Source organism: Cydia pomonella, chromosome 15, assembly GCF_033807575.1.
Source record: "Cydia pomonella isolate Wapato2018A chromosome 15, ilCydPomo1, whole genome shotgun sequence".
Lineage (NCBI taxonomy): Eukaryota > Metazoa > Arthropoda > Insecta > Lepidoptera > Tortricidae > Cydia > Cydia pomonella.
The window spans coordinates 21,081,421-21,101,501 of record NC_084717.1 but is presented as its reverse complement, the minus strand read 5'-3'; the positions used below and the strand labels follow the sequence as shown (position 1 = coordinate 21,101,501).

General features: G+C 36.2%; 2 protein-coding genes across 3 annotated transcripts in view; both read left to right on the top strand.

Annotated features, from left to right (window-relative positions):
- Window positions 1-13,322, top strand: part of LOC133525470 (proteoglycan 4-like) — a 58,062-nt gene extending 44,740 nt beyond the window's left edge. The window contains exon 9 of the mRNA XM_061861719.1: window positions 11,997-13,322. Within this exon, the coding sequence (XP_061717703.1) occupies window positions 11,997-12,196 (200 nt within the window). The 3' untranslated portion in view covers window positions 12,197-13,322. The remainder of the gene's footprint in view (window positions 1-11,996) is intronic.
- LOC133525472 (dopamine D2-like receptor) overlaps window positions 1-20,081 on the top strand; it is a 402,684-nt gene that overhangs the window by 345,086 nt on the left and 37,517 nt on the right. The gene's annotated exons all lie outside the window — the stretch shown is intronic.

Here is a 20,081-nt window from a genome sequence, read left to right as displayed (position 1 = left end):
TAATTAAGACAGTAATTTCAAACCTGCTTACTGTATTACTACTTATAGTATTTTTTTTTCCTCTGAAGACTAGTAAATAGAATTTGAGTATGGCTCAGGATTTCATTTTCTTTATGCTGTTAGCATGTATGTTAACATTATGTACTTAATAATGAACCTCCAGTACCCCTAGTGTAAATTTAGTCGATAGCGAAACGTGACGTACGCATTTGCGTTAAGTCTCATTTTGTATGGGTTTTTGAACAGCGCGCCAAGCGGGACGTTTTGGAAGGTCAAAAATCTCATACAAAATGACACTTAACGCAAACGCGTACGTCACGTTTCGCTGTCGAAAATATTTACACTAGGGGTACAGGTCTATGATTCTTAAGTATGTTAAGTACTCTATATTGTACTTCAAATCCATTTGTATATGTGACTGTTTGTGTTCTAAATAAATTTAAAAAAAAAAGTGGATTAGTCAAAGTGCAAACACTTGTACTAGTTACCTTAAGTTATCCATACATGCTTAGATAAAATTCCAATATAAAAATAATTAAAATAACATCAAGAATAAGTAATATAAAACAAAATCCTCAAAATCTTGGCGCTGCGTGGAGATGTGGCCTCGCTCTGCATTTTCTATCGCATGTACAACGGGGAGTGCTCCGAGGAATTGTTCGGATTAATCCCTGCCGCTTCCTTTCGCCATCGCCCTACGCGACAACATTTCCATCCTCACCACTTAGATGGTTGGCAGTCCTCAACTGTGCGTTTTTACAGGAACTTTCTGCCTCGCACTGCTAAACTGTGGAATGAACTGTCGCCTGCGGTATTTCCGGACCAATACGACCTTCAAACCTTCAAGAAAAGAGCGTGCTCCCATCTTAAATGCCGGCAACGTACTTACAACCCCTCTGGTGTTACAGGTGTCCATGGGCGGCGGTAATCGCTTACCATCAGGTGATCCGTCTGCTCGTTTGCCTAATCTACCATAAAAAAAATAATCACAAAAACTATTGTAGTTCGCATCGGCTGCTTTATAATTTTTACAGTAGGTACATTTGCTACTACTTTACCGCACTAGTGCAATATTTAGCACATTACTAGTTATGTTTATGTCGAAAATTTAAAGGGCCATAATTACAGCAGCCAAATAACACTAGACCCTACTCATAGTGTTGTGTTCCTGACGGTGAGTAAGGTTGCCAGAGCTCAACGAGGGGTGTGGGGGGGGGGGGGGATTAGGGTCGGTAACGCGCATGTAACTCCTTTGTAGTTGCAGGCGTACATAGGCTACGGAGACTGCTTACCATCAGGCGAGCCATACGGCTGCCTGTAATGCTGTGTAATTTTGTTGTTAAAATAAAATAAAATAAATAAAAAATGCTTGTTTGCCATCGACGTAGTATAAAAAAAGCGGCCAAGTGCGAGTCGGACTCGCTCATGAAGGGTTCCTTACCATTTATGGCGTATTAAAAAAAACTAACTACTCATTTTTTCACTTTGGAAGAGTCTCTCGCGCAAACTATTCAGTTTAGAAAAAATTATATTAGAAACCTCAATATCATTTTTAAAGACCTATCCCTAAGATACCCCACACGTATGGGTTTGATGAAAAAAGATTTTTTGTGTTTCAGTTCTAAGTATGGGGAACCCCCAAAATTTATTGTTTCTTTTTCTATTTTTGTGTAAACATCTTAATGCGGTTCATAGAATACATCTACTTAACAAGTTTGAACAGTATAGCTCTTATAGTTTCGGAAAAAAGTGGCTGTTACATAATCGGACAGGCAGACGGACATGACGATTCTATAAGGGTTCCGTTTTTTGCCATTTGGCTACGGAACCCTAAAAATGTATAATGTTGTACGATGATGTGCGAATAGGTAATCCGCCTTTTTGTAATAATTAATAGGTATTCTCTCAAATTAAGCTTCCTTTTACTCAGGTTACTGAAACTTGACTGTGTACACGAAGGCACGTAGCTTTCATTCCACATCCAGTCATGTATGCACATGAAAGCACTCTTTAACTTAAAGCCGGCGGCCATCGGGGAGCATCCATCATCTCTCGCCGCCATCTTGCTAATGGAATTGCGATCTTAAAGACGAAAGTGGACGACCTGAAACATTATATACGTAGTCCCCGTTTTCTTCTCTGATCTGTTTTCCAGAGAGGAAAATGGGGACTAAAGTTAATACGATGGGGAGTAAAGTTGATACTTTACCAGTATTTTTTTTAAACAGTTGAAACGATTTGCCAATATTTTGAATTTATATGAAAACTGCATTAGTGACGTCAAGGTCAAATCAGTCACTTTTATACGAAAATTTTTTTTTATAGAGAATATTCAAAAACACAAAAAATTATATAATTTATTTTCATTCATAGTACAGTCGAGTCCATAAATATAAATTATACATATCTTCACCTTAACCCATTGCAATAAGGAGAAAAAAATTATACATATTTATGAACTCGACTGTACCTATGTGTTTATGAATTTGATTTTTTTATCAAATAGTAATTTTTCTTACCCGAATAAATTACTATCACATAATTATTTAAATACAATTTTTGTGAAGAACTTTACTATATGCATGCTTTTATGTATATTGACAAACCTCGGCAGGAAATTTATTCCTTCATATTTCATTAATTCATTTCTCGGCTGCAACACCGTAACCCGCTATATATTTTTATCAAATTTTCGTTTATTTGGTGAACAATATTTACAAATAAAACGGTTCTTTTTATTCCTTTTTGCGATACACATTATGTAACAGTAACAGCTGTTCCCGAGGTTTAAACGTCCTGGTAAAGATATTTTGCATATCAATGGATAAAGGATATCCAATTGGGTACTTGACACATGTTGAATATTATAACAAAAATTATTTAAATGGATAGAAAATGAACCATCCATTATAAAAAAGTGGAATTTAAACAATTATATTGAGATTATAAAAAAATATAAGACTCCGAAAACTGAAAAATTTTTTTTTTTTTGTCTTTCAAAATTAGAAAACAAAATGGTACCATTCGATTCCTTACATTTTATTGAAAAATAAATTGTACAACAACTATACACATAAACGCAATATTTCAGGGTCAAAATGGCAATTTCCTTGATCTTCCATACATTTAGGACAGACTTATATGTTATCATTTTGTTAGAGGCGTTTCAATCGTCGAGTGCGAGCGTCAGACTTTAACTCTCATTTCTGATCTTTGTGTTGCTTAAATGCCATGAGTCCTATACATGTATAGACATTTGATCCTCAGGAAAATCAAGATCGTTTGACATTATTTACAAAAAGCGGCCAAGTGCGAGTCAGACTCGCGCATGAAGGGTTCCGTACCATTTGAGACGTATTAAAAAAAATCTACTTGCTAGATCTTGTTCAACATTTTACCACTTTGGACACACATTTTACCATTTTACCACTTTGGAAGTGTCTCTCGCGCAAACTATTCAGTTTAGAAAAAAATGATATTAGGAACCTAAATATCATTTTTGAAGAACTATCCATAGATACCCCACACATATGGGTTTGATGAAAAAATATTTTTTGAGTTTCAGTTCTAAGTATGGGAAACCCCCAAAATTTATTGTTTTTTTTTTCTATTTTTGTGTGAACATCTTAATGCGGTTCATAGAATACATCCACTTACTAAGTTTGAACAGTATAGCTCTTATAGTTTCGGAAAAAAGTGGCTGTGACAGAATCGGACAGACAGACGGACATGACGAATCTATAAGGGTTCCGTTTTTTGCCATTTGGCTACGGAACCCTAAAAACAGTCAAGTAGCCAATTGAGTTTTATTGATAAACTACGAAGTACGTCGAGTCGATTCGTACGTATTTCCGCAGTGCGAGTACAAATACAATGCTATTTAATGATATATTATTATCGTACGACATTTGAAGAAAATTCTATCTTACTAACCTTGGCTATATCGTTATATTCATTAAGAGGCTGTCAACACCCAATGTCCTTGAAATTGATGTTACTTGTAAAGTGTTATGAATTGTATAATGAAACCACCATAGCTGAGTATAGACTGATTTATTATTTTCTCGCATGCCGCTGCAACCTACCCTACATCTTAATCTACCCACATATAAATACTGACAACTCCCCTTTGAAAAAACAAAGAAAACAATTACACAGACTTAAGAGTGAGAGTGAATATACACACTATAGAGCATGCAAATTACATATACTTAGGTATTTTCCTATTATTATTTTCATTATTCATACCATCTCCTTCCTTTGAATAATACATTAATTAAATTAATTTTATGCATGTATTTATTTATATATGTATATATATATATATATTTTTTTTATACAAGATAAGAAATAAACTTACACATGCAAGTGTAGGTATCTATCTAAATTTAAATTCATTCCACATTTATAAAATCATATACAAATAATTGTGCTTATTATTTTTATCACATTTAATTTAAACTTTTTATTTTTTATTTACGCTGTTTTCTAATTTAATCACAAAGACTACACTTTATTCTTTTCATCTTAATCATGCGAACATAAATTTCATTGTTTACCATCTGAATAGGTACTTAATCTAGTTGCGACGAGGTTCAGGTACAGGGTAGGTCCACCGATCAGGAGGTCTCACCATCCTGCCAAAGCGAGTAACATAATAATTAGTATTATTTCCGGAATTCATTTGCTCGCGGTTAGGACTAAGACCCCGGGAGCTGATGGTAGGCTGCGACGCACATGGCACCGTTATATTTATATCGTCATAGGTACATATTGCAGGTTGATCTGAGCGCTGTGGTGAGTCAGCGATCAGCTGTCTACGATTACGTCTTAGAATTCTACCAGACATCATTTTTATAAGATATGACCGCGGCCCTACAATACCATGTACAGTTCCGTTTTGCCATTCATTGTTTATTCTTACCTTAACCTTATCACCTACTTGGAATTCTCGCAGGTGCTTAGCACCTTTATCGTAATAATGTTTTTGTTTACTTTGACGCAGTTTTAGGTACTGTTCGACATTTCGCGGGATTTTAGGAGCTAGTAATCTTGGAGAACATGGTAAAAAACTACGCAGTTTCCTGTTATTCAATAGTTCAGCAGGTGAAGGCAAATTATTGTCAAGCGGGGTATTTAAATATTCTAACAAAGCTATGTTAAAATCAGATTGATTGAATGTGGTTTTCTTTAACATTTTTTTGATGATTTGAACTGCTCGCTCCACCTGACCATTTGACTGGTGGTAGTGGGGGGAGGAGGTAACATGTTGGAAAAACCACTCTTTAGAAAATGTTTTAAATTCAGATGAAGCAAACTCAGGCCCATTATCCGAAATTATCACTTCCGGTATGCCTTGACGTCTAAATATTTCTTTTAATTTTTTAATGACAACACCAGAACAAATAGATTTGACCTTGACTACTTCTACAAATTTGCTATAGTAGTCAATTACTATCAGATAAGATTTCCCATTAAAATGAAATATATCTATGCCTAATTTTAACCAGGCTCTGTTTGGAGGTTCGTGCTGCATTAATGTTTGCTTGACGTTTTGTTTTCTAAATGTCAAACAAGCTTGACAATGCGAAAGGTAATCTTGCAACTGTGAGTTCATATGGGGCCAAAACATGATATCGCGCGCTCTTAGTTTACATTTTTCTATTCCTAAGTGGCTACTATGTGCGCGTTTCATCATTTCTGATCGCATGCATTTAGGTATGACAACACGATCTCCCCTCCAAACAATTCCATAAGCAACTGATAATTCATTTTGATATGCATAATAGGGTTTTAATGTATCACTAACATCTTTTTTATGATCTGGCCATCCTCTTTTTATAGTTTTAGTTAGCTCTTTCAATTCAGCATCATCTTGCGTGCATTTTTGTATTTGTAAGAAGTGCGTATCAGTGAGCGGGTTGCTTGCCGAGATGGCGCACACCTGCGCGCGCACGTCGAGGTCGCTCGCCCGTGTGTTGTCATCGCCGCCCGCGCCGGCCTGCACCGCACGAGATAACGCATCGGCTATATATAAGTATCTACCAGGCTTGTATATTAAATTAAAAGTGTACGGCTGTAATCTTAGCAACATCCTCTGTAATCGAGCGGGCGTATTAACTAACGGTTTTTTAATTATGCTTACTAATGGTTTATGATCAGTTTCGATTGTAACATCATTTTTTCCATATATGTATGTATAAAACTTTTCACAAGCGAAAACACAGGCGTATAATTCCTTTTCGATCTGTGCGTAGGCTTGTTCTGTTTTTGTCAGAGATTTAGATACATAACAAACGGGTAAACCATTTTGAAGTAAGCATCCACCTAGTCCGTTCTTACTCGCGTCTACTGAAATCGTCACCGGTTTTTTAACATCATAATATTGCAGAACTGGAGGACTACATAAGCATTTTTTTAAAGCATTAAAACAATTATCATGCCTTGGTTCCCAGTGCCAGTGTACGTCTTTCTTTAATAACTCGCGTAATACATAAGTTTTTTCAGAGAGGTTAGGTATAAAGTTGCCTACATATGTGATTAATCCGAGAAACCTCTCCAAGTCCTTGACACTCGCAGGAGTAGGCATGTTCATTATAGCACTAGTGCGTGAGTCATCGGGACTCACTCCGTGTTGCGTAATCTTATGGCCCAAGTATTTTATCTCTGATAAGCCTATTTTGCACTTTTCTTTGTTTAGTTTAATATTTATTTCCCTACACCTTTGTAACACTTTCCTTAGTCTAATGTCATGTAATGCTTTAGTATCGGCATAAATTAACAGATCATCTATGAATAATTTTACTCCTTCTATGTCGTCAAAATGTTCATATAATTTCCTATGGAAGATTTCAGACGCGGAGGAAATTCCATACGGCATGCGTAGGAATTTGTACCTACCAAAGGCGGAATTAAAAGTGCAAAGGTCACTACTAGCTTGGCTCAACTTAACTTGCCAAAAACCTTGCTTGGCATCAAGAGTGCTAAAGTACTTTGCCCCCGCTAGACTTGAAGTTATTTCATCTAAAGTGGGCAATTTAAAATGCTCTCGCTTAATTACTTTATTTAAATCCTTCGGGTCAAGGCATATTCGCAGGTCTCCGTTCGGTTTTTTAACAACAGTCATGCTATTTACCCAGTCGGTGGGTCCTTCGACTTTTGCGATGATGCCTTGATCCTGCATTTCTTTCAATTTATTTTTAACCTGTTCTACTAGCACAATTGGCAATTTTCTAGGGGCATGAATAACCGGTTGAGCATGGTCTTGTAATTGTATTTTGTATTCTCCTGGTAGACACCCCATACCGTCAAAAACGTCGGGGTACTCATCCAATACAGAGGTGGCGTTATTTGACCTACCTATAGACAGCTCATGGACTCTTTGTACTAAGCACATTTCTCTACAAGAGTATCTACCAATTATTGGACTTGACTTGAGCTCAGCTACAATAAACTCCAAAATGTAAGTATTATTTTTATACACAACTTTTAGATTACATTTACCCGCAATGGGTATCAAGTCTTGTGAATAACCATATATTTTTACCGCGGTTGTACTAAGGGAATGCCTATCTATTCCTAATATTTTTAAGTACCTTTCTGGCAAAACATTTACCTCAGCTCCCGTGTCCAGTTCAAACATAATATTCTTATTGTTAATGGATACAGTTACAGACCACTCATTATCATTATTAAATTTATTATTTACCTCATCGGTGGATTCCCCTCTTATTTCATACACGCGACACATTCTCGAGTAGTGATTTCGTCCATGGCACCTGTCACACAGCTGACCAAATGCCGGACACTGGAATCTTTTATGTGTAGACCCACATCTCGAACAGCTATGGCCGCCAGTCCTGTTGGTTTGTGACGACCGCTGCCACCTGCCGCGCGCCGCTGGCAGGTTGTCGTGCCCGGGAGCTGCGTGTGGCTGTCCGGGGCGCCCTCCGCGCCACGATCCACGGCGGCGGCGCCCGCGATTGTTCGCGCTGACCGCATGCACCGCCTTATCCTCTGTATCCTCATGTTCTTGTCTATAACAACAGCTCGGTTGACCTTGACGTTCCATCGCTATTTTTTGCTTAGTTTTGATTTCATGCACATGATGTTCCACATTGTCCTGCTTTATGTGACCAGCTTGAGCACGGGATATTTCGGCTAGCCTACATATTTCTATAGCTTTTTGCAGCGTCAAGTCACTTTCTCGTAGAAGTCGTTCCCGCAAGCTTGTCTCCTGAATACCGCATATTAACCGATACCTCACGAGGTCACTGCACAGATCTTTAAACTCACACTTTGCCGCCATCACATTTAATTCAAAGACATACTGTTCAATAGATTCGAACTCCTGCTGGTTCCGTGTGAAGAATTTGTGTCTCTCTACGGCGAGGTTCTTTTTGGGTTCAAAAAATTCGTCAAACTTCTTTAACAACTCATCTACAGTTTTTGACTCTTCGCTAAACTGGTCATATACCTCGCGGCACTTATCACCTATTATATGCAGTAAAATGTTAATTTGAACCTTTTGTGGTTTTTTCGCGATTTCACAAGCTTCGTAATAAATTAAAAAGGCTTTTTTCCATTTATCCCATTCTTTGCATAAATTTCCCGATGTAACGTTCACTAAATTGTTCTCAAATTTGAACGGTAATGGCGGATGCAGCACTGACTCCATTGTGGCGATAAACGATCCTCACTTTCACAATACTTATTTATTAATAACGACACACAAGTTTACTTATAACCGAACAGAGTTTTTACACTTTATCTATAATTTTACATTATATAAGTCTTTTTTCCGGCTGCGCCATGTAAAGTGTTATGAATTGTATAATGAAACCACCATAGCTGAGTATAGACTGATTTATTATTTTCTCGCATGCCGCTGCAACCTACCCTACATCTTAATCTACCCACATATAAATACTGACATAAACAGTTTTTTAAGAAAGACTATTTGTTTTAGTCAAGTAAGAAAAATATATGTTCATATTAATTATATTTCAGAGACCGTGGTTGTACTCGATACATGATTGAACGAAATCGGCTCGATAAAAAATAATTGCAAAGATTGGTCTTAAAATCACAATTAAACGGTTTTATGTCTTTATTGTTTTGACTTATGGGTCTGCAATTAAAATCACAATTTCAAAACATTTATATCTAAACCGCGGTAGAGTAAAATATTACACTAATAATCCACTTTTCTTATTTAAATATTTTTCTTATTATTCCCTTGCTTCTTCTTCTTGCTTCTTACGTAAGATCTTATTGGGATCACAGCGGAATCGAAATAAACGTCAATTTTGACATGTCGATTAGTTATCGATCTTTATCTTAAACGTGTCTAAACCATTCTTCGAATCGGGCCGCCTGTATAAAAACTGAAAAGTAGCGTTAGATTCCTCTTAACGGTGTTCTTAGTACCCACTTATTATTGACGAGGCACTTTCTGAATCCTGCAAGACGCTGACACGAATTTTAGAATTTGTGGACAGTCATGCGATGGCCATCAAGTATTAAATCGCATTTCGAGAAACCATTTGGACGTCCAAGATTCTCTTTTTAAATTCAAAATAAAATTTCCCAATGGCTTTCTATTATAGTTTATTCGATTTCGAAAAGCTCTTTGGTCCCTAATGGCTAATGTTTACTAACTTTATTATTGATGTCTTTCTTGATACGGATAAAGTTAGTCATTAGTTGAAGTACCTCCGTAAAACTCAACTATTCTGTACTTATCTTGTTACAGTTTTGACGAAGCCTGTGGCGGATTATCAATGATGTAGATTGGTCGAAGTTTGTTGCAGATGCTGTTTAGTATATACCTAGGCTTTGGCGTGTATTTTTGACTTATGTTTTCGTTTAATGAAGGATTGTTTTTAACTAGTTACTTTATAATAATAATTAAAATCATACATTGTGTAAACTGTATGATTTGTACTATTTTGTGTAGTAAGATGTACCTACTTACAGATAGTCAGTTAATAATATGGATAACGGTACTTTTAACATTCTTTTTAAAGTTTAAACTTGCCATTTGCCATGCTCATTGACTTTTTAGCGCCTTCAAAAGTGATTGAGTGACGTTCGATCTTTTACAAATTCATTTCGTTTTTGACATCACTGAGCATGCACCTGAATTTGATTAGGGGCTTTAATCGGGTATTTGTATAATTCACCTTGGCCCTATAGATATTTGTGACGACGACTTTACGAGTACCTAATGTATCGCTTGTACAGTCAAGTACAAAAATAAGTATCGAATAAATCGTCTCATAAATATGGTATAATTATACTACGCTCTTATTACACTGGAATAAGATGCTATGGGACATATTTTTGAGTAAGATGTGTACACCCATATTTTTACACTTGACTGTACTAAGGTTATTGAGCAGGTGAGGTGCGTTACGTAATATATATAATGTAAAAGTTATATTTCCAAAAGTCGAATGCCGACATTGCCGACCCTTGTTTGCGACGCACATCTCAGAAAAGTCAAATGACAAGAGAGTGAAAGTCATAAATATGTATAAATGTTACCTTAATCCATTGAAATAAGGCAAAACGAGGATGTTCCATCTTTGGCTGTTGTCACTTCCGCCGATGCTTCTGAACTTGTGTTGACATCTTGTCTTTCTTTGACGAATTTTAATCAAGGAGATTGCTAAATATTACGTACAACTGAGTTTTTTGGCAAGTAAATATCCTTGGTATTTACTGCCTTTCCGTTCCTTTATTTGGTTCTAAATTGGTCTTTTTAAAGTTTGGTCCGTATGTTTAGTAGCAAAAGGTTCCAATATTAATAGCTCGTGCAATTCTTTCTTTATTCATTCATAACAATAAAATATTGTGTTGAACATATCTTAAAATTAAAAATAAAACATTACATTATATTAAAGAAATTAAAGCTTAATTAGTGATCCCAAGATGACGATATTAATTAAAAGTATTGAAAAATATATGTATAATATTAACTGAAATTTGTATGATGTCGATAAGATTTAAATATCAACCAAGCAAATAAAATATCAATAAAAATAAAAATAAAAACTGTTAGAAATTTAAAATTTAATAACTAAGATATGTCAACAATAAATAATAATATCGTCACTTTGGTGTCCTACTAGAATAATACACTAATATGTACATAGTAAAAACGTAAACTGAGCAAAAATTCAAATAAACTATAATTAAGTACAGCTATCGTCTATAAAGTCGGTTATACAATAGTACGACTTTTTTAAAAGATAACTCTTGAGTCTTGCATTGAAAATTTTACTGTTAGTAATTGTTTTAAATTCAGTGGGTAACTTATTGAAAAGGAAGACGGCCTGGTAACTTGCGGCGTGCTTCATAACGTTAAGCCTAGGGACTACAGCATTTTTTATGTCTTTCCGCCTTGTAGACAGCCTGCTTTCTCTCTCGGTCGCGCTCTCATACTTGTGTAGGTGCTTTACTAAGTCCGTTAATTCTCAACACACAGAAAATACCGTCCTGGATATTGATGATAACAAAGAACTCTTAAATAATAATTGAGGCTATATACAGGCCCAATTCGAACAATGCACAGCGAGTCACAACGGTACGATACCTATCCGTAAGTGTCAAAAGTTTCATTTTTTTAACCAAAAAACGTCACTTTTGATACTGACAGATCGGTATCGTACCGCTGTGACTTCTTATAAGCATTGTTTGAATCGGGCCGTACGTACGTCCCACTGCTAGACATAGGCCTCCTGTTATGGTCTCCACGCTGGCCCAATCCGGGTGGGGGACTACACATACACCTTTGAATTTCTTCGAAGAGGTATGCAGGTTTCCCCACGATATTTTATTTGATGTAATAAACGTCATTGTACTGTATTGTGCATGTTTACTAATCTTGCATGTACACGGTAGTACATGCAAGATTGCATGTGTGGAAATAGTATCATAAGTGGAAGCCATACTGCTAGATCTTAGACATCATACTTTTTCTTACTCCACAGAGACTCCTCACAAGTCCATCTCATCATGCAGCTCCTCTTCCTCCAAGAGGAAACAGCCGGACCGCTCCCGCTCGCCCAGCCCGCTTAGCCATAAGAGGGGAAAATATGAACCGAGGCTGCGAGGCCGTCCGCCGCTACGTCAAGGGTTGCCGTTGACCGCTCGGCTGGCTAGACACGATGTTACTAGCCATAGCTTCTAATCTACAAGTTGAGACGGCAAGCCAGCTAGGCCTTAAGAAAGGAAAATATAAACCGAAGATGCGATTGGGAGGCCGTTCGCCGCTAATACAAGGATTGCCTTTGACTACTAGACTGCTGGTAAGAGATGATGTCACTGAACCAACGCTGCGAGGTTTCTGCTACTTCCTCAAGGCCTGCTGTTGACTGCTGCTGAAGAGGCCTCTAAATTACAAGAGCTCAGTACGGCAGCTGTGCAGCGTTGACAGATAGACTAGCGAAGAATTTGGTGATGTTACAAGCCACCGTATAATTATAAGGCTCTGCGGTGATCAGGATTGGCAGTATCTGCTCGGCTAGCGATAGGGAGCGTGCATGTCAGATTATTGGCGCGAGGCGTAAATGTGATGTTTTTTGTTCCGATGTAGCCCACAAGATGGCAGAACCTACTATACATAAGAAAACACGTGACGTGTACATGTGCATGTTTATGGTTCCGATTCAGGCCACAAGATGGCTGACCCTCCAACGCGCACGGTCCCTATAGATCAACGCCTGAAACTGAATAATACCTTTTGTACTTCCCAAAGCATATTCATACTTACCAAGGGAAAACTCTTTAACCTTCTAGCTTTCTACGGTCATAATTAATACTAGAACAAATTACATGCAATGCAATTTCAATCCTTATGTATATAATCGAATTTGTTTCATTCGATTTCAAAACGAAACGAATTCAATTATATTTTCTAATAACATTGACTCAATTTTTTTTCTAGAATAGATGGGCCGCTAGAGATTACAAACAAAATATTTTATTTTATTTTAGTTAATTATGATTTTAGTTACCATTTTAGAATAACGTAGCTTACAAGTAATATTCATAAGATTGTAATTGGTATTCATAATTATAACATAATGTAATTGTATACTTAACTGCTAGTTTAGAACTAATATTTTTGTTTCATCATTTAAAATAATCTCATTCTGATTCTAGTCTTCTTGATGGCAAATAAAATGGTATCCAAGTAACAAGATTGTTTAGCAATGTAAAGTTTATTCCCCATTTTCAAGCGAGTGTTGTCTGCATAGATTACCTACTAGACTCCGCATAATAAAACGTTTACGATAAGTCACTGTTAGCACATATGACGCTGTTTTTCATTTCTAATATAATTAATAGAATCAGGCGTTACTTTGCGGAAATCCACATTAATTCAAACAAAAATATTAAACTTTACTAATACGCGAAATAAAATCTTGCTAGTCAATCAGTGCTAATTCCTTATATTTGATAGCGTATTTTATTCCCACACTACCACCGCGAAAATAAATATAGCAAAAAATCAATACCAAAAGTACTAAGCTCGACACGTATTTCGCCTCTCTAAGAGGCATCATTGGAAGATTTTGGAGATGTTGACGGTCTGGCGTTCCGTTTTGTCGGATAAAATAACTAAGGATCGTCGGGTTTTCGGAGGCTATGGCACAACACAACGGTGACAACGGGGTGTTACAAGTAAAAAAAAGCTTTTGCGCTGTTATGATGAACTAATATAAACATATATACATGTATGTACAATGGTGAATACTCCGAAAACTTTTTGAATTGATGCCAGCGTCTCGTTTTTAGCACCTCCTGCCAAAGAAGCAAAGCTCATTCCCACCTCTTAGATACATAGCACACCAAGAATAAGCGGGCGTCTCGCTCGTTTCTTCGAAAAACGTACAGAATGAGTTATTTCATTTGCGCTACGACATGGGATTCTTCAAGAATCGAGTATTTAGGATTCTCAAAGGTCAGCAACGCTTAAGTAGCTCCTATGATGTTCCTTATATGACGTGCGGCTCGTCTGCTCGCTTGCTGACTATCACATATTTTTATATTTTTATTATATTATATAAGTATAAATCTCCATCTAGTAGGTAGTAATCGGTGGGTATCTGGAGCATCCGTAAACCGAAACCGAAACCGTTTTATCGTAATGGGATGCAGATAGAGATCGGTATCTCGCGCTATACGACGTACCTGCTGCAGCTGGTTGGAATGGTGTCAAGGATTTTTATACAAGGGGTGTTTTAAAAGCTTGTATTTAACTTGCTCTTTTAGTAGTTATGAGTATATATGTTTGTGCAGGTCAAATATTGGAAGCTTAATTTGACCCACTTCCCGATTTCCGATTGAGCTGAAGTTTTGCATACATATCTGGTGACAATGCAATGCCACGGGAACTCTGTGATAAAACAACGCAACCTAATTGTGTGTGGGGTTTAAATAATTATCTCGATGAGTGTTAGTTGCAGTTGCGTGTGGAAAGAAAAAAACAATCAGTGTAAAATTAATAAATAAATAAATATTATAGGACATTATTACACAAATTGACTAAGTCCCACAGTAAGCTCAATAAGGCTTGTGTTGAGGGTACTTAGACAACGATATATATAATATATAAATATTTATAAATACTTAAATACATAGAAAACACCCATGACTCAGGAACAAATATCCATGCTCATCACACGAATAAATGCCCTTACCAGGATTTGAACCCGGGACCATCGGCTTCGTAGGCGGGGTCACTACCCACTAGGCCAAACTGGTCGTCGTGGTGGTGGTCTGGTGGTGGTGGTGGTTGGTGGTCGTAAAAGCATAAAAGCTTGTCCAAAACATGAAATTTTTGCCAAAAACTTATTTCAACCCTTAGTCATAATATAAATTAAAATAGCGCAAATAAATTGGCTGTTATATGCATTTTGGCAGATGAGTTGTCGATAAAGATTTCGGGGTTGGTCTTTTCTACGTACAGTCGCCATCAGATATTTCGAAGCAGCCAAGGTGTCCAAATATTTCTGAGCAAGATTAAATTTCAATAAATTCGGCACACTGCAAATGCCATTTATAGGTATCATAACTATTGCAATGGCAAAAAAATCTGAGCACGGTTTTTTTCAATAATTTCTTTGCACACGTCCAGTCGAAAATATCTGATCGCACAAAATGTCAAACGTATCTAAGTAATAAGGGCTTTCACAAAAATCTGCTCATTTGCGGACATTATACTGTATGTGTTTACTATTCGTCGGTTAGCAAATAGTACGGTACAGTCACGTCTGAAAATATCGATATAAGTATATGAAAAATATGCCAAAAATATGTATACACTACCTTTTTTCGCATCGATATTTTCAGACGTGACCGTACGAGTAAAGATAAGACTAGGTAACATTAACTCTCAACCACTTATGTCTTCCTAGTACCCGTACATACGTTTTCTAGGATATACTGGTATAAAAATACGAAATCTGAAAGCGATTCCTTATCTACATCCACATACAATCTAACACGATGCCAACGTAATCTCAATACATCAGTTCCTCGGCCTAGACTCGGCTTTGGCGACAGCGATCGCACCTGCGATTGCGATTTTATTTATTGCGGATTTGCGCGACATCCGCATTTTAAGCGAATATCTATGGAAATCTTTTGGTTTTTGTGAATCTGCGTAGATATTGATCTCATTTGTATTCAGTGTGATATTTTCTAAAAGCCTTCTTATTCGTTCGTAGGATTTGTTTAAGTTAGCAAAATTAGTGTGACTTTGTTTTAAAATATGTCCAGTGGAACTGGTGCAAGCATTTAAAAAAACCGGGGACTTTCGTTAAATCGCTTGCTTGCTTGCTTTCCGAAACCCGCGCTCATTCCGATACTTCGCGTGTAGTGAATTTGCTTTTGCGCTAGCTTATTCTATAAGGTCGTATGTGGCAAATTGGGCATTACCATTCAAAGTAAAAAACAAGAATTTGTCAAAAAATCACAACTACAGAATTGATTGATTTTGTTTACTTGTTTAGACTAATCGATTATTTTACAATTAAACTTATCAGTAAAAAAAATTGTTAATATGATGCTCGCTAAAGTAATAAATATTCTCGTAAGTCCCCCGTGTCCTACTTAGCCCCATAATTAATGATTACCAACACTCACTATGAAATAATAAGGTTAACCCGTTAACTGCGCTAATGATGCCGAAGCATTATTAACGAGCCCGGTAATAATTAACGAAGCTGGTAATAATTAACGAAGCAGGTAATAATTAAACAGTCGAGCACGTGTCCAGGTCGAAGTTAAGCCGAATACGAATGGAAATCCTTTGCTGAATAAATCGGAATTACATTTGCAGAGACTAGCAAATAATAAAGATCATCAAATTGGCTCAAATTTAAACTACATATCGATACCCTAGTTCACAGTTCACACGTATTAATTGTGGAGAAAAATGTCGTAATGAGTATTCAGGGATTTATTGCCTTCATAAGTACATAAACAGGTGATATCACTACATAGTATAAAACAAAATCGCTTTCCGTTGTCTGTCTGTCCCTATGTATGCTTAGATCTTTAATACTACGCAACGGATTTTGATGCAGTTTTTTTTAATAGATAGAGTGATAGGAAGGTTTATATGTATAATACATACCCGTGCGAAGCCGCAACGTGTCGCTAGGATAAGAATAAAGATCAGCTATGAACCCTGTAAGGGCATTGCAACCTACAACACACACATTCTTAATTAAGTATCATAGTACGATTAGTGCACGAACAAAAGGTTGTTATGACAACCAAATTTTCAGCGTAGTTAGTACGACTGTGAACTAGGGTACTTATTGATACCATAAAACCTACTAAACATAAAATGCGACATGATTCGAATGTGTTGAAAATTCATCATTAGGGTTGTCGGTTGTTGTGCTGTTCTCTCTGCATCGCAGCGAGCACTCATCGTTGTAGCCAGCGTCACTAAACAATGTTTATACAAAGATTTCAATGATGATAATGATTTGATGTTTCATTATTTTTACCTCATCAATTCAAAGCAGTAATTGGCTAGCTTATTATGTACCTATGAAGGCAATGAATTACTGAATACTGAATACTGTTACCATATAAGTCACTACGATGTTGATTGACACCTGTTATTGGTGAGGTATCGACGAATAGATTACCTAGGCATGGGTTGCTCTAATTAGCATTAAAAAAGGGTTCATATTTCACTAGACTTAAATCTACCGTGATTACCTTTCATATTGTTTTTGAGATCCTAATATTTTGATGCAGTTACATGCATCTTGTTGACGGGAGATAGCGGGTGGATGTCAAGGTTATGTAGTCCATATCCTAGTCAATTTGAGGTCTAGTGAAACTAACCGTGAATCATTCAAGACTGTTATTGCTGAATATTTTCTTATGCAGCGTTCAATCCCCTTAAATTGCTTAATTTATTGAAGTTGTAAAAGTATATTTATTTATTTAGTATGGATTTCCACCTCTATTGTTTCGTACTGTAACTGTATAGATACTATATCCCGTAGACAGTCCTTACGGTTTACTGGTCTCAAGCACTAAGTCTGGAACTGCCTGATTGTAGTGTACGCTAATGAGAATTAATGATTTTAATCAATCGGTAGTTTAATGTAATCAGGTTTTCGGAGTAATCAGGATTAATTGGTTGGATTTAACTACACGTAGGGAGTGTTAAATGCAAATGAAGTCGTGTGGAACATGAGTAAAGTGATATTTAAACTTATTTAACCGTTAAGAGAAAATAGGTCTTGTAGTTCCTAAGGTGACATTTGCAAGTATATCATTTATAGGCAGTTTTCAATTCTGCTTTAATTAGGTTAACCATATATTACTGGCCACGTTATACTAAAAGGTCTAAAATAAGAATTATATTTATTTATTCACACAATTCCAGTAAACCAAATAATAATCAATACTTTCTAATCATGCAAAGTTCAAAGTACAAATCTAGACTCTAAATTAGAAATAGTATTTCAATATACAAAAACCTTTCAAATATATTTATCAGACAAATACTGATCAAAAGTAACCTTTCTTACAAATCATAAATGTATTTCGCCGCCTAGGGCTTCTGAAGATTATTTTTATTGAGCAAGTATTTTTTCGCTAAGTCTGAAATTAATATTATTTTTTTTATGCTACGTCGGTGGCAAACAAGCATACGGCCTGCCTGATGGTAAGCAGTATCCGTAGCCTATGTACGCCTGCAACTCCAGAGGAGTTACATGCGCGTTGCCGACCCTAACCCCCTCCCACGCTCGTTGAGCTCTGGCAACCTTACTCACCGGCAGGAACACAACACTATGAGTAGGGTCTAGTGTTATTTGGCTGCGATTTTCTGTAAGGTAGAGGTACTTCCCCAGTTGGGCTCTGCTCTAGATCTGGAATGACATCCGCGGTGCTGTGCCCTACCACACAGAGCGAGATGATATTCACAATGCCCATACCTTTCTTGTGGACGTAGTTTAAGGACATACCTGGGTCCAATATAACTACGTGAAACATAATTGCTTACTGATTGAGGGAAAAATAGTAATATTAATTAACACTGGTTGTTATCTCTCAATGACGACTAGTTTGACCTAGTGGGTAGTGACCCTGCCTACGAAGCCGATGGTCCCAGGTTCAAATCTTGGTAAGGGCATTTTATTCGTGTGATGACCATGGATATTTTTTCCTGAGTCATGGGTGGTTTCTATGTATTTAAGTGTTTATAAATATTTATATATTTATTTATTTATTTAAACTTTATTGCACACATAAAGAAAAATGTACAAATGGCGAACTTAATGCCAAAAGGCATTAAGGCGATATATTATATATATCGTTGTCTAAGTACCCACAACACAAGCCTTATTGAGCTTACTGTGGGACTTAGTCAATTTGTGTACTAATGTCCTATAATATTTATTTATTATTTATTTATTTACTGGTGTACATAATAAAATAAAATATATTTACAATATCAATATTTTTTTTATTCCTTGCGAAAGCAATACATTAATAACACACAGCTTGTTATCTCTCAATGACTTATTAAGTATTATATATATTAATATGTATTTATCCTAATATCACTCATAATTGTCTCTTATAAATAGATTTTCTCTGATAAATAGACCCCTTTTAGATTAAACACTATGTACCTTTTTTGTGATGTGACATTATATTTATATTATTTTAATAAGTTTATTAAAATAATATAATTATAATGTGTTTTATAAATGAGTGATCGTACTTTTTCCAGCATTCTTGGTGCGATGACGTCAAATGACACACGACAGCGACCTAGGGTTGTCGACGTATATAATATGATTCACGTTTGAAATTATGTAATATTATGATATCATTGAAAATGAAACACTGTGTTTTTTACTTATTTCAGTTATTATAATTGTGTAACCATTTATTACTGTAACCCAAAATTTCCAAATTTTTCGGAGGGTATGCTGACGATTAGTCTTCGTAATTTTGATTGCCCTGTCGAACAGCAGCAACCAGCTTGTTTATTTTCTGAAAATAAAAGTAATATTGCAACTGTGTTACATTTTCTCATATACTCGTAACTATGAAGAAATTATATCAAATGTTGTTATATCGAAAGAAAATATAATATTTATTTTTATACCGATCGTTACACACCCAAATAATACTTAACTTAGAACCATTTATGTACTGTCTTCATCCTGCATTCAACTTCACATTCGGATTGGAACGTCGTTATGGTATCGCCACAAATCATGGCGGCCCCCATCTGTCACCACCGGGCCGAGCCGACGATTGATTCGATAGTGATGTGATGCACTCGAGTTTCAATTTTAGTTATTTATTATGGAATAAATTACAACATTAAAAAAAAACCTGTATACAATCATGATAATACATGCGAATGCTCAATTGGTCGTTAAATTTTTAATATACGTAGATACCTATTTTTACTTTTTGAAGTTTGAGATTATAATTTTATAAAATTCAACGTGTCAACAACCCTATTATTTACTAAAACGGCACAGTAAAATTACAAAGCGCGATCGCTTACTTCACTA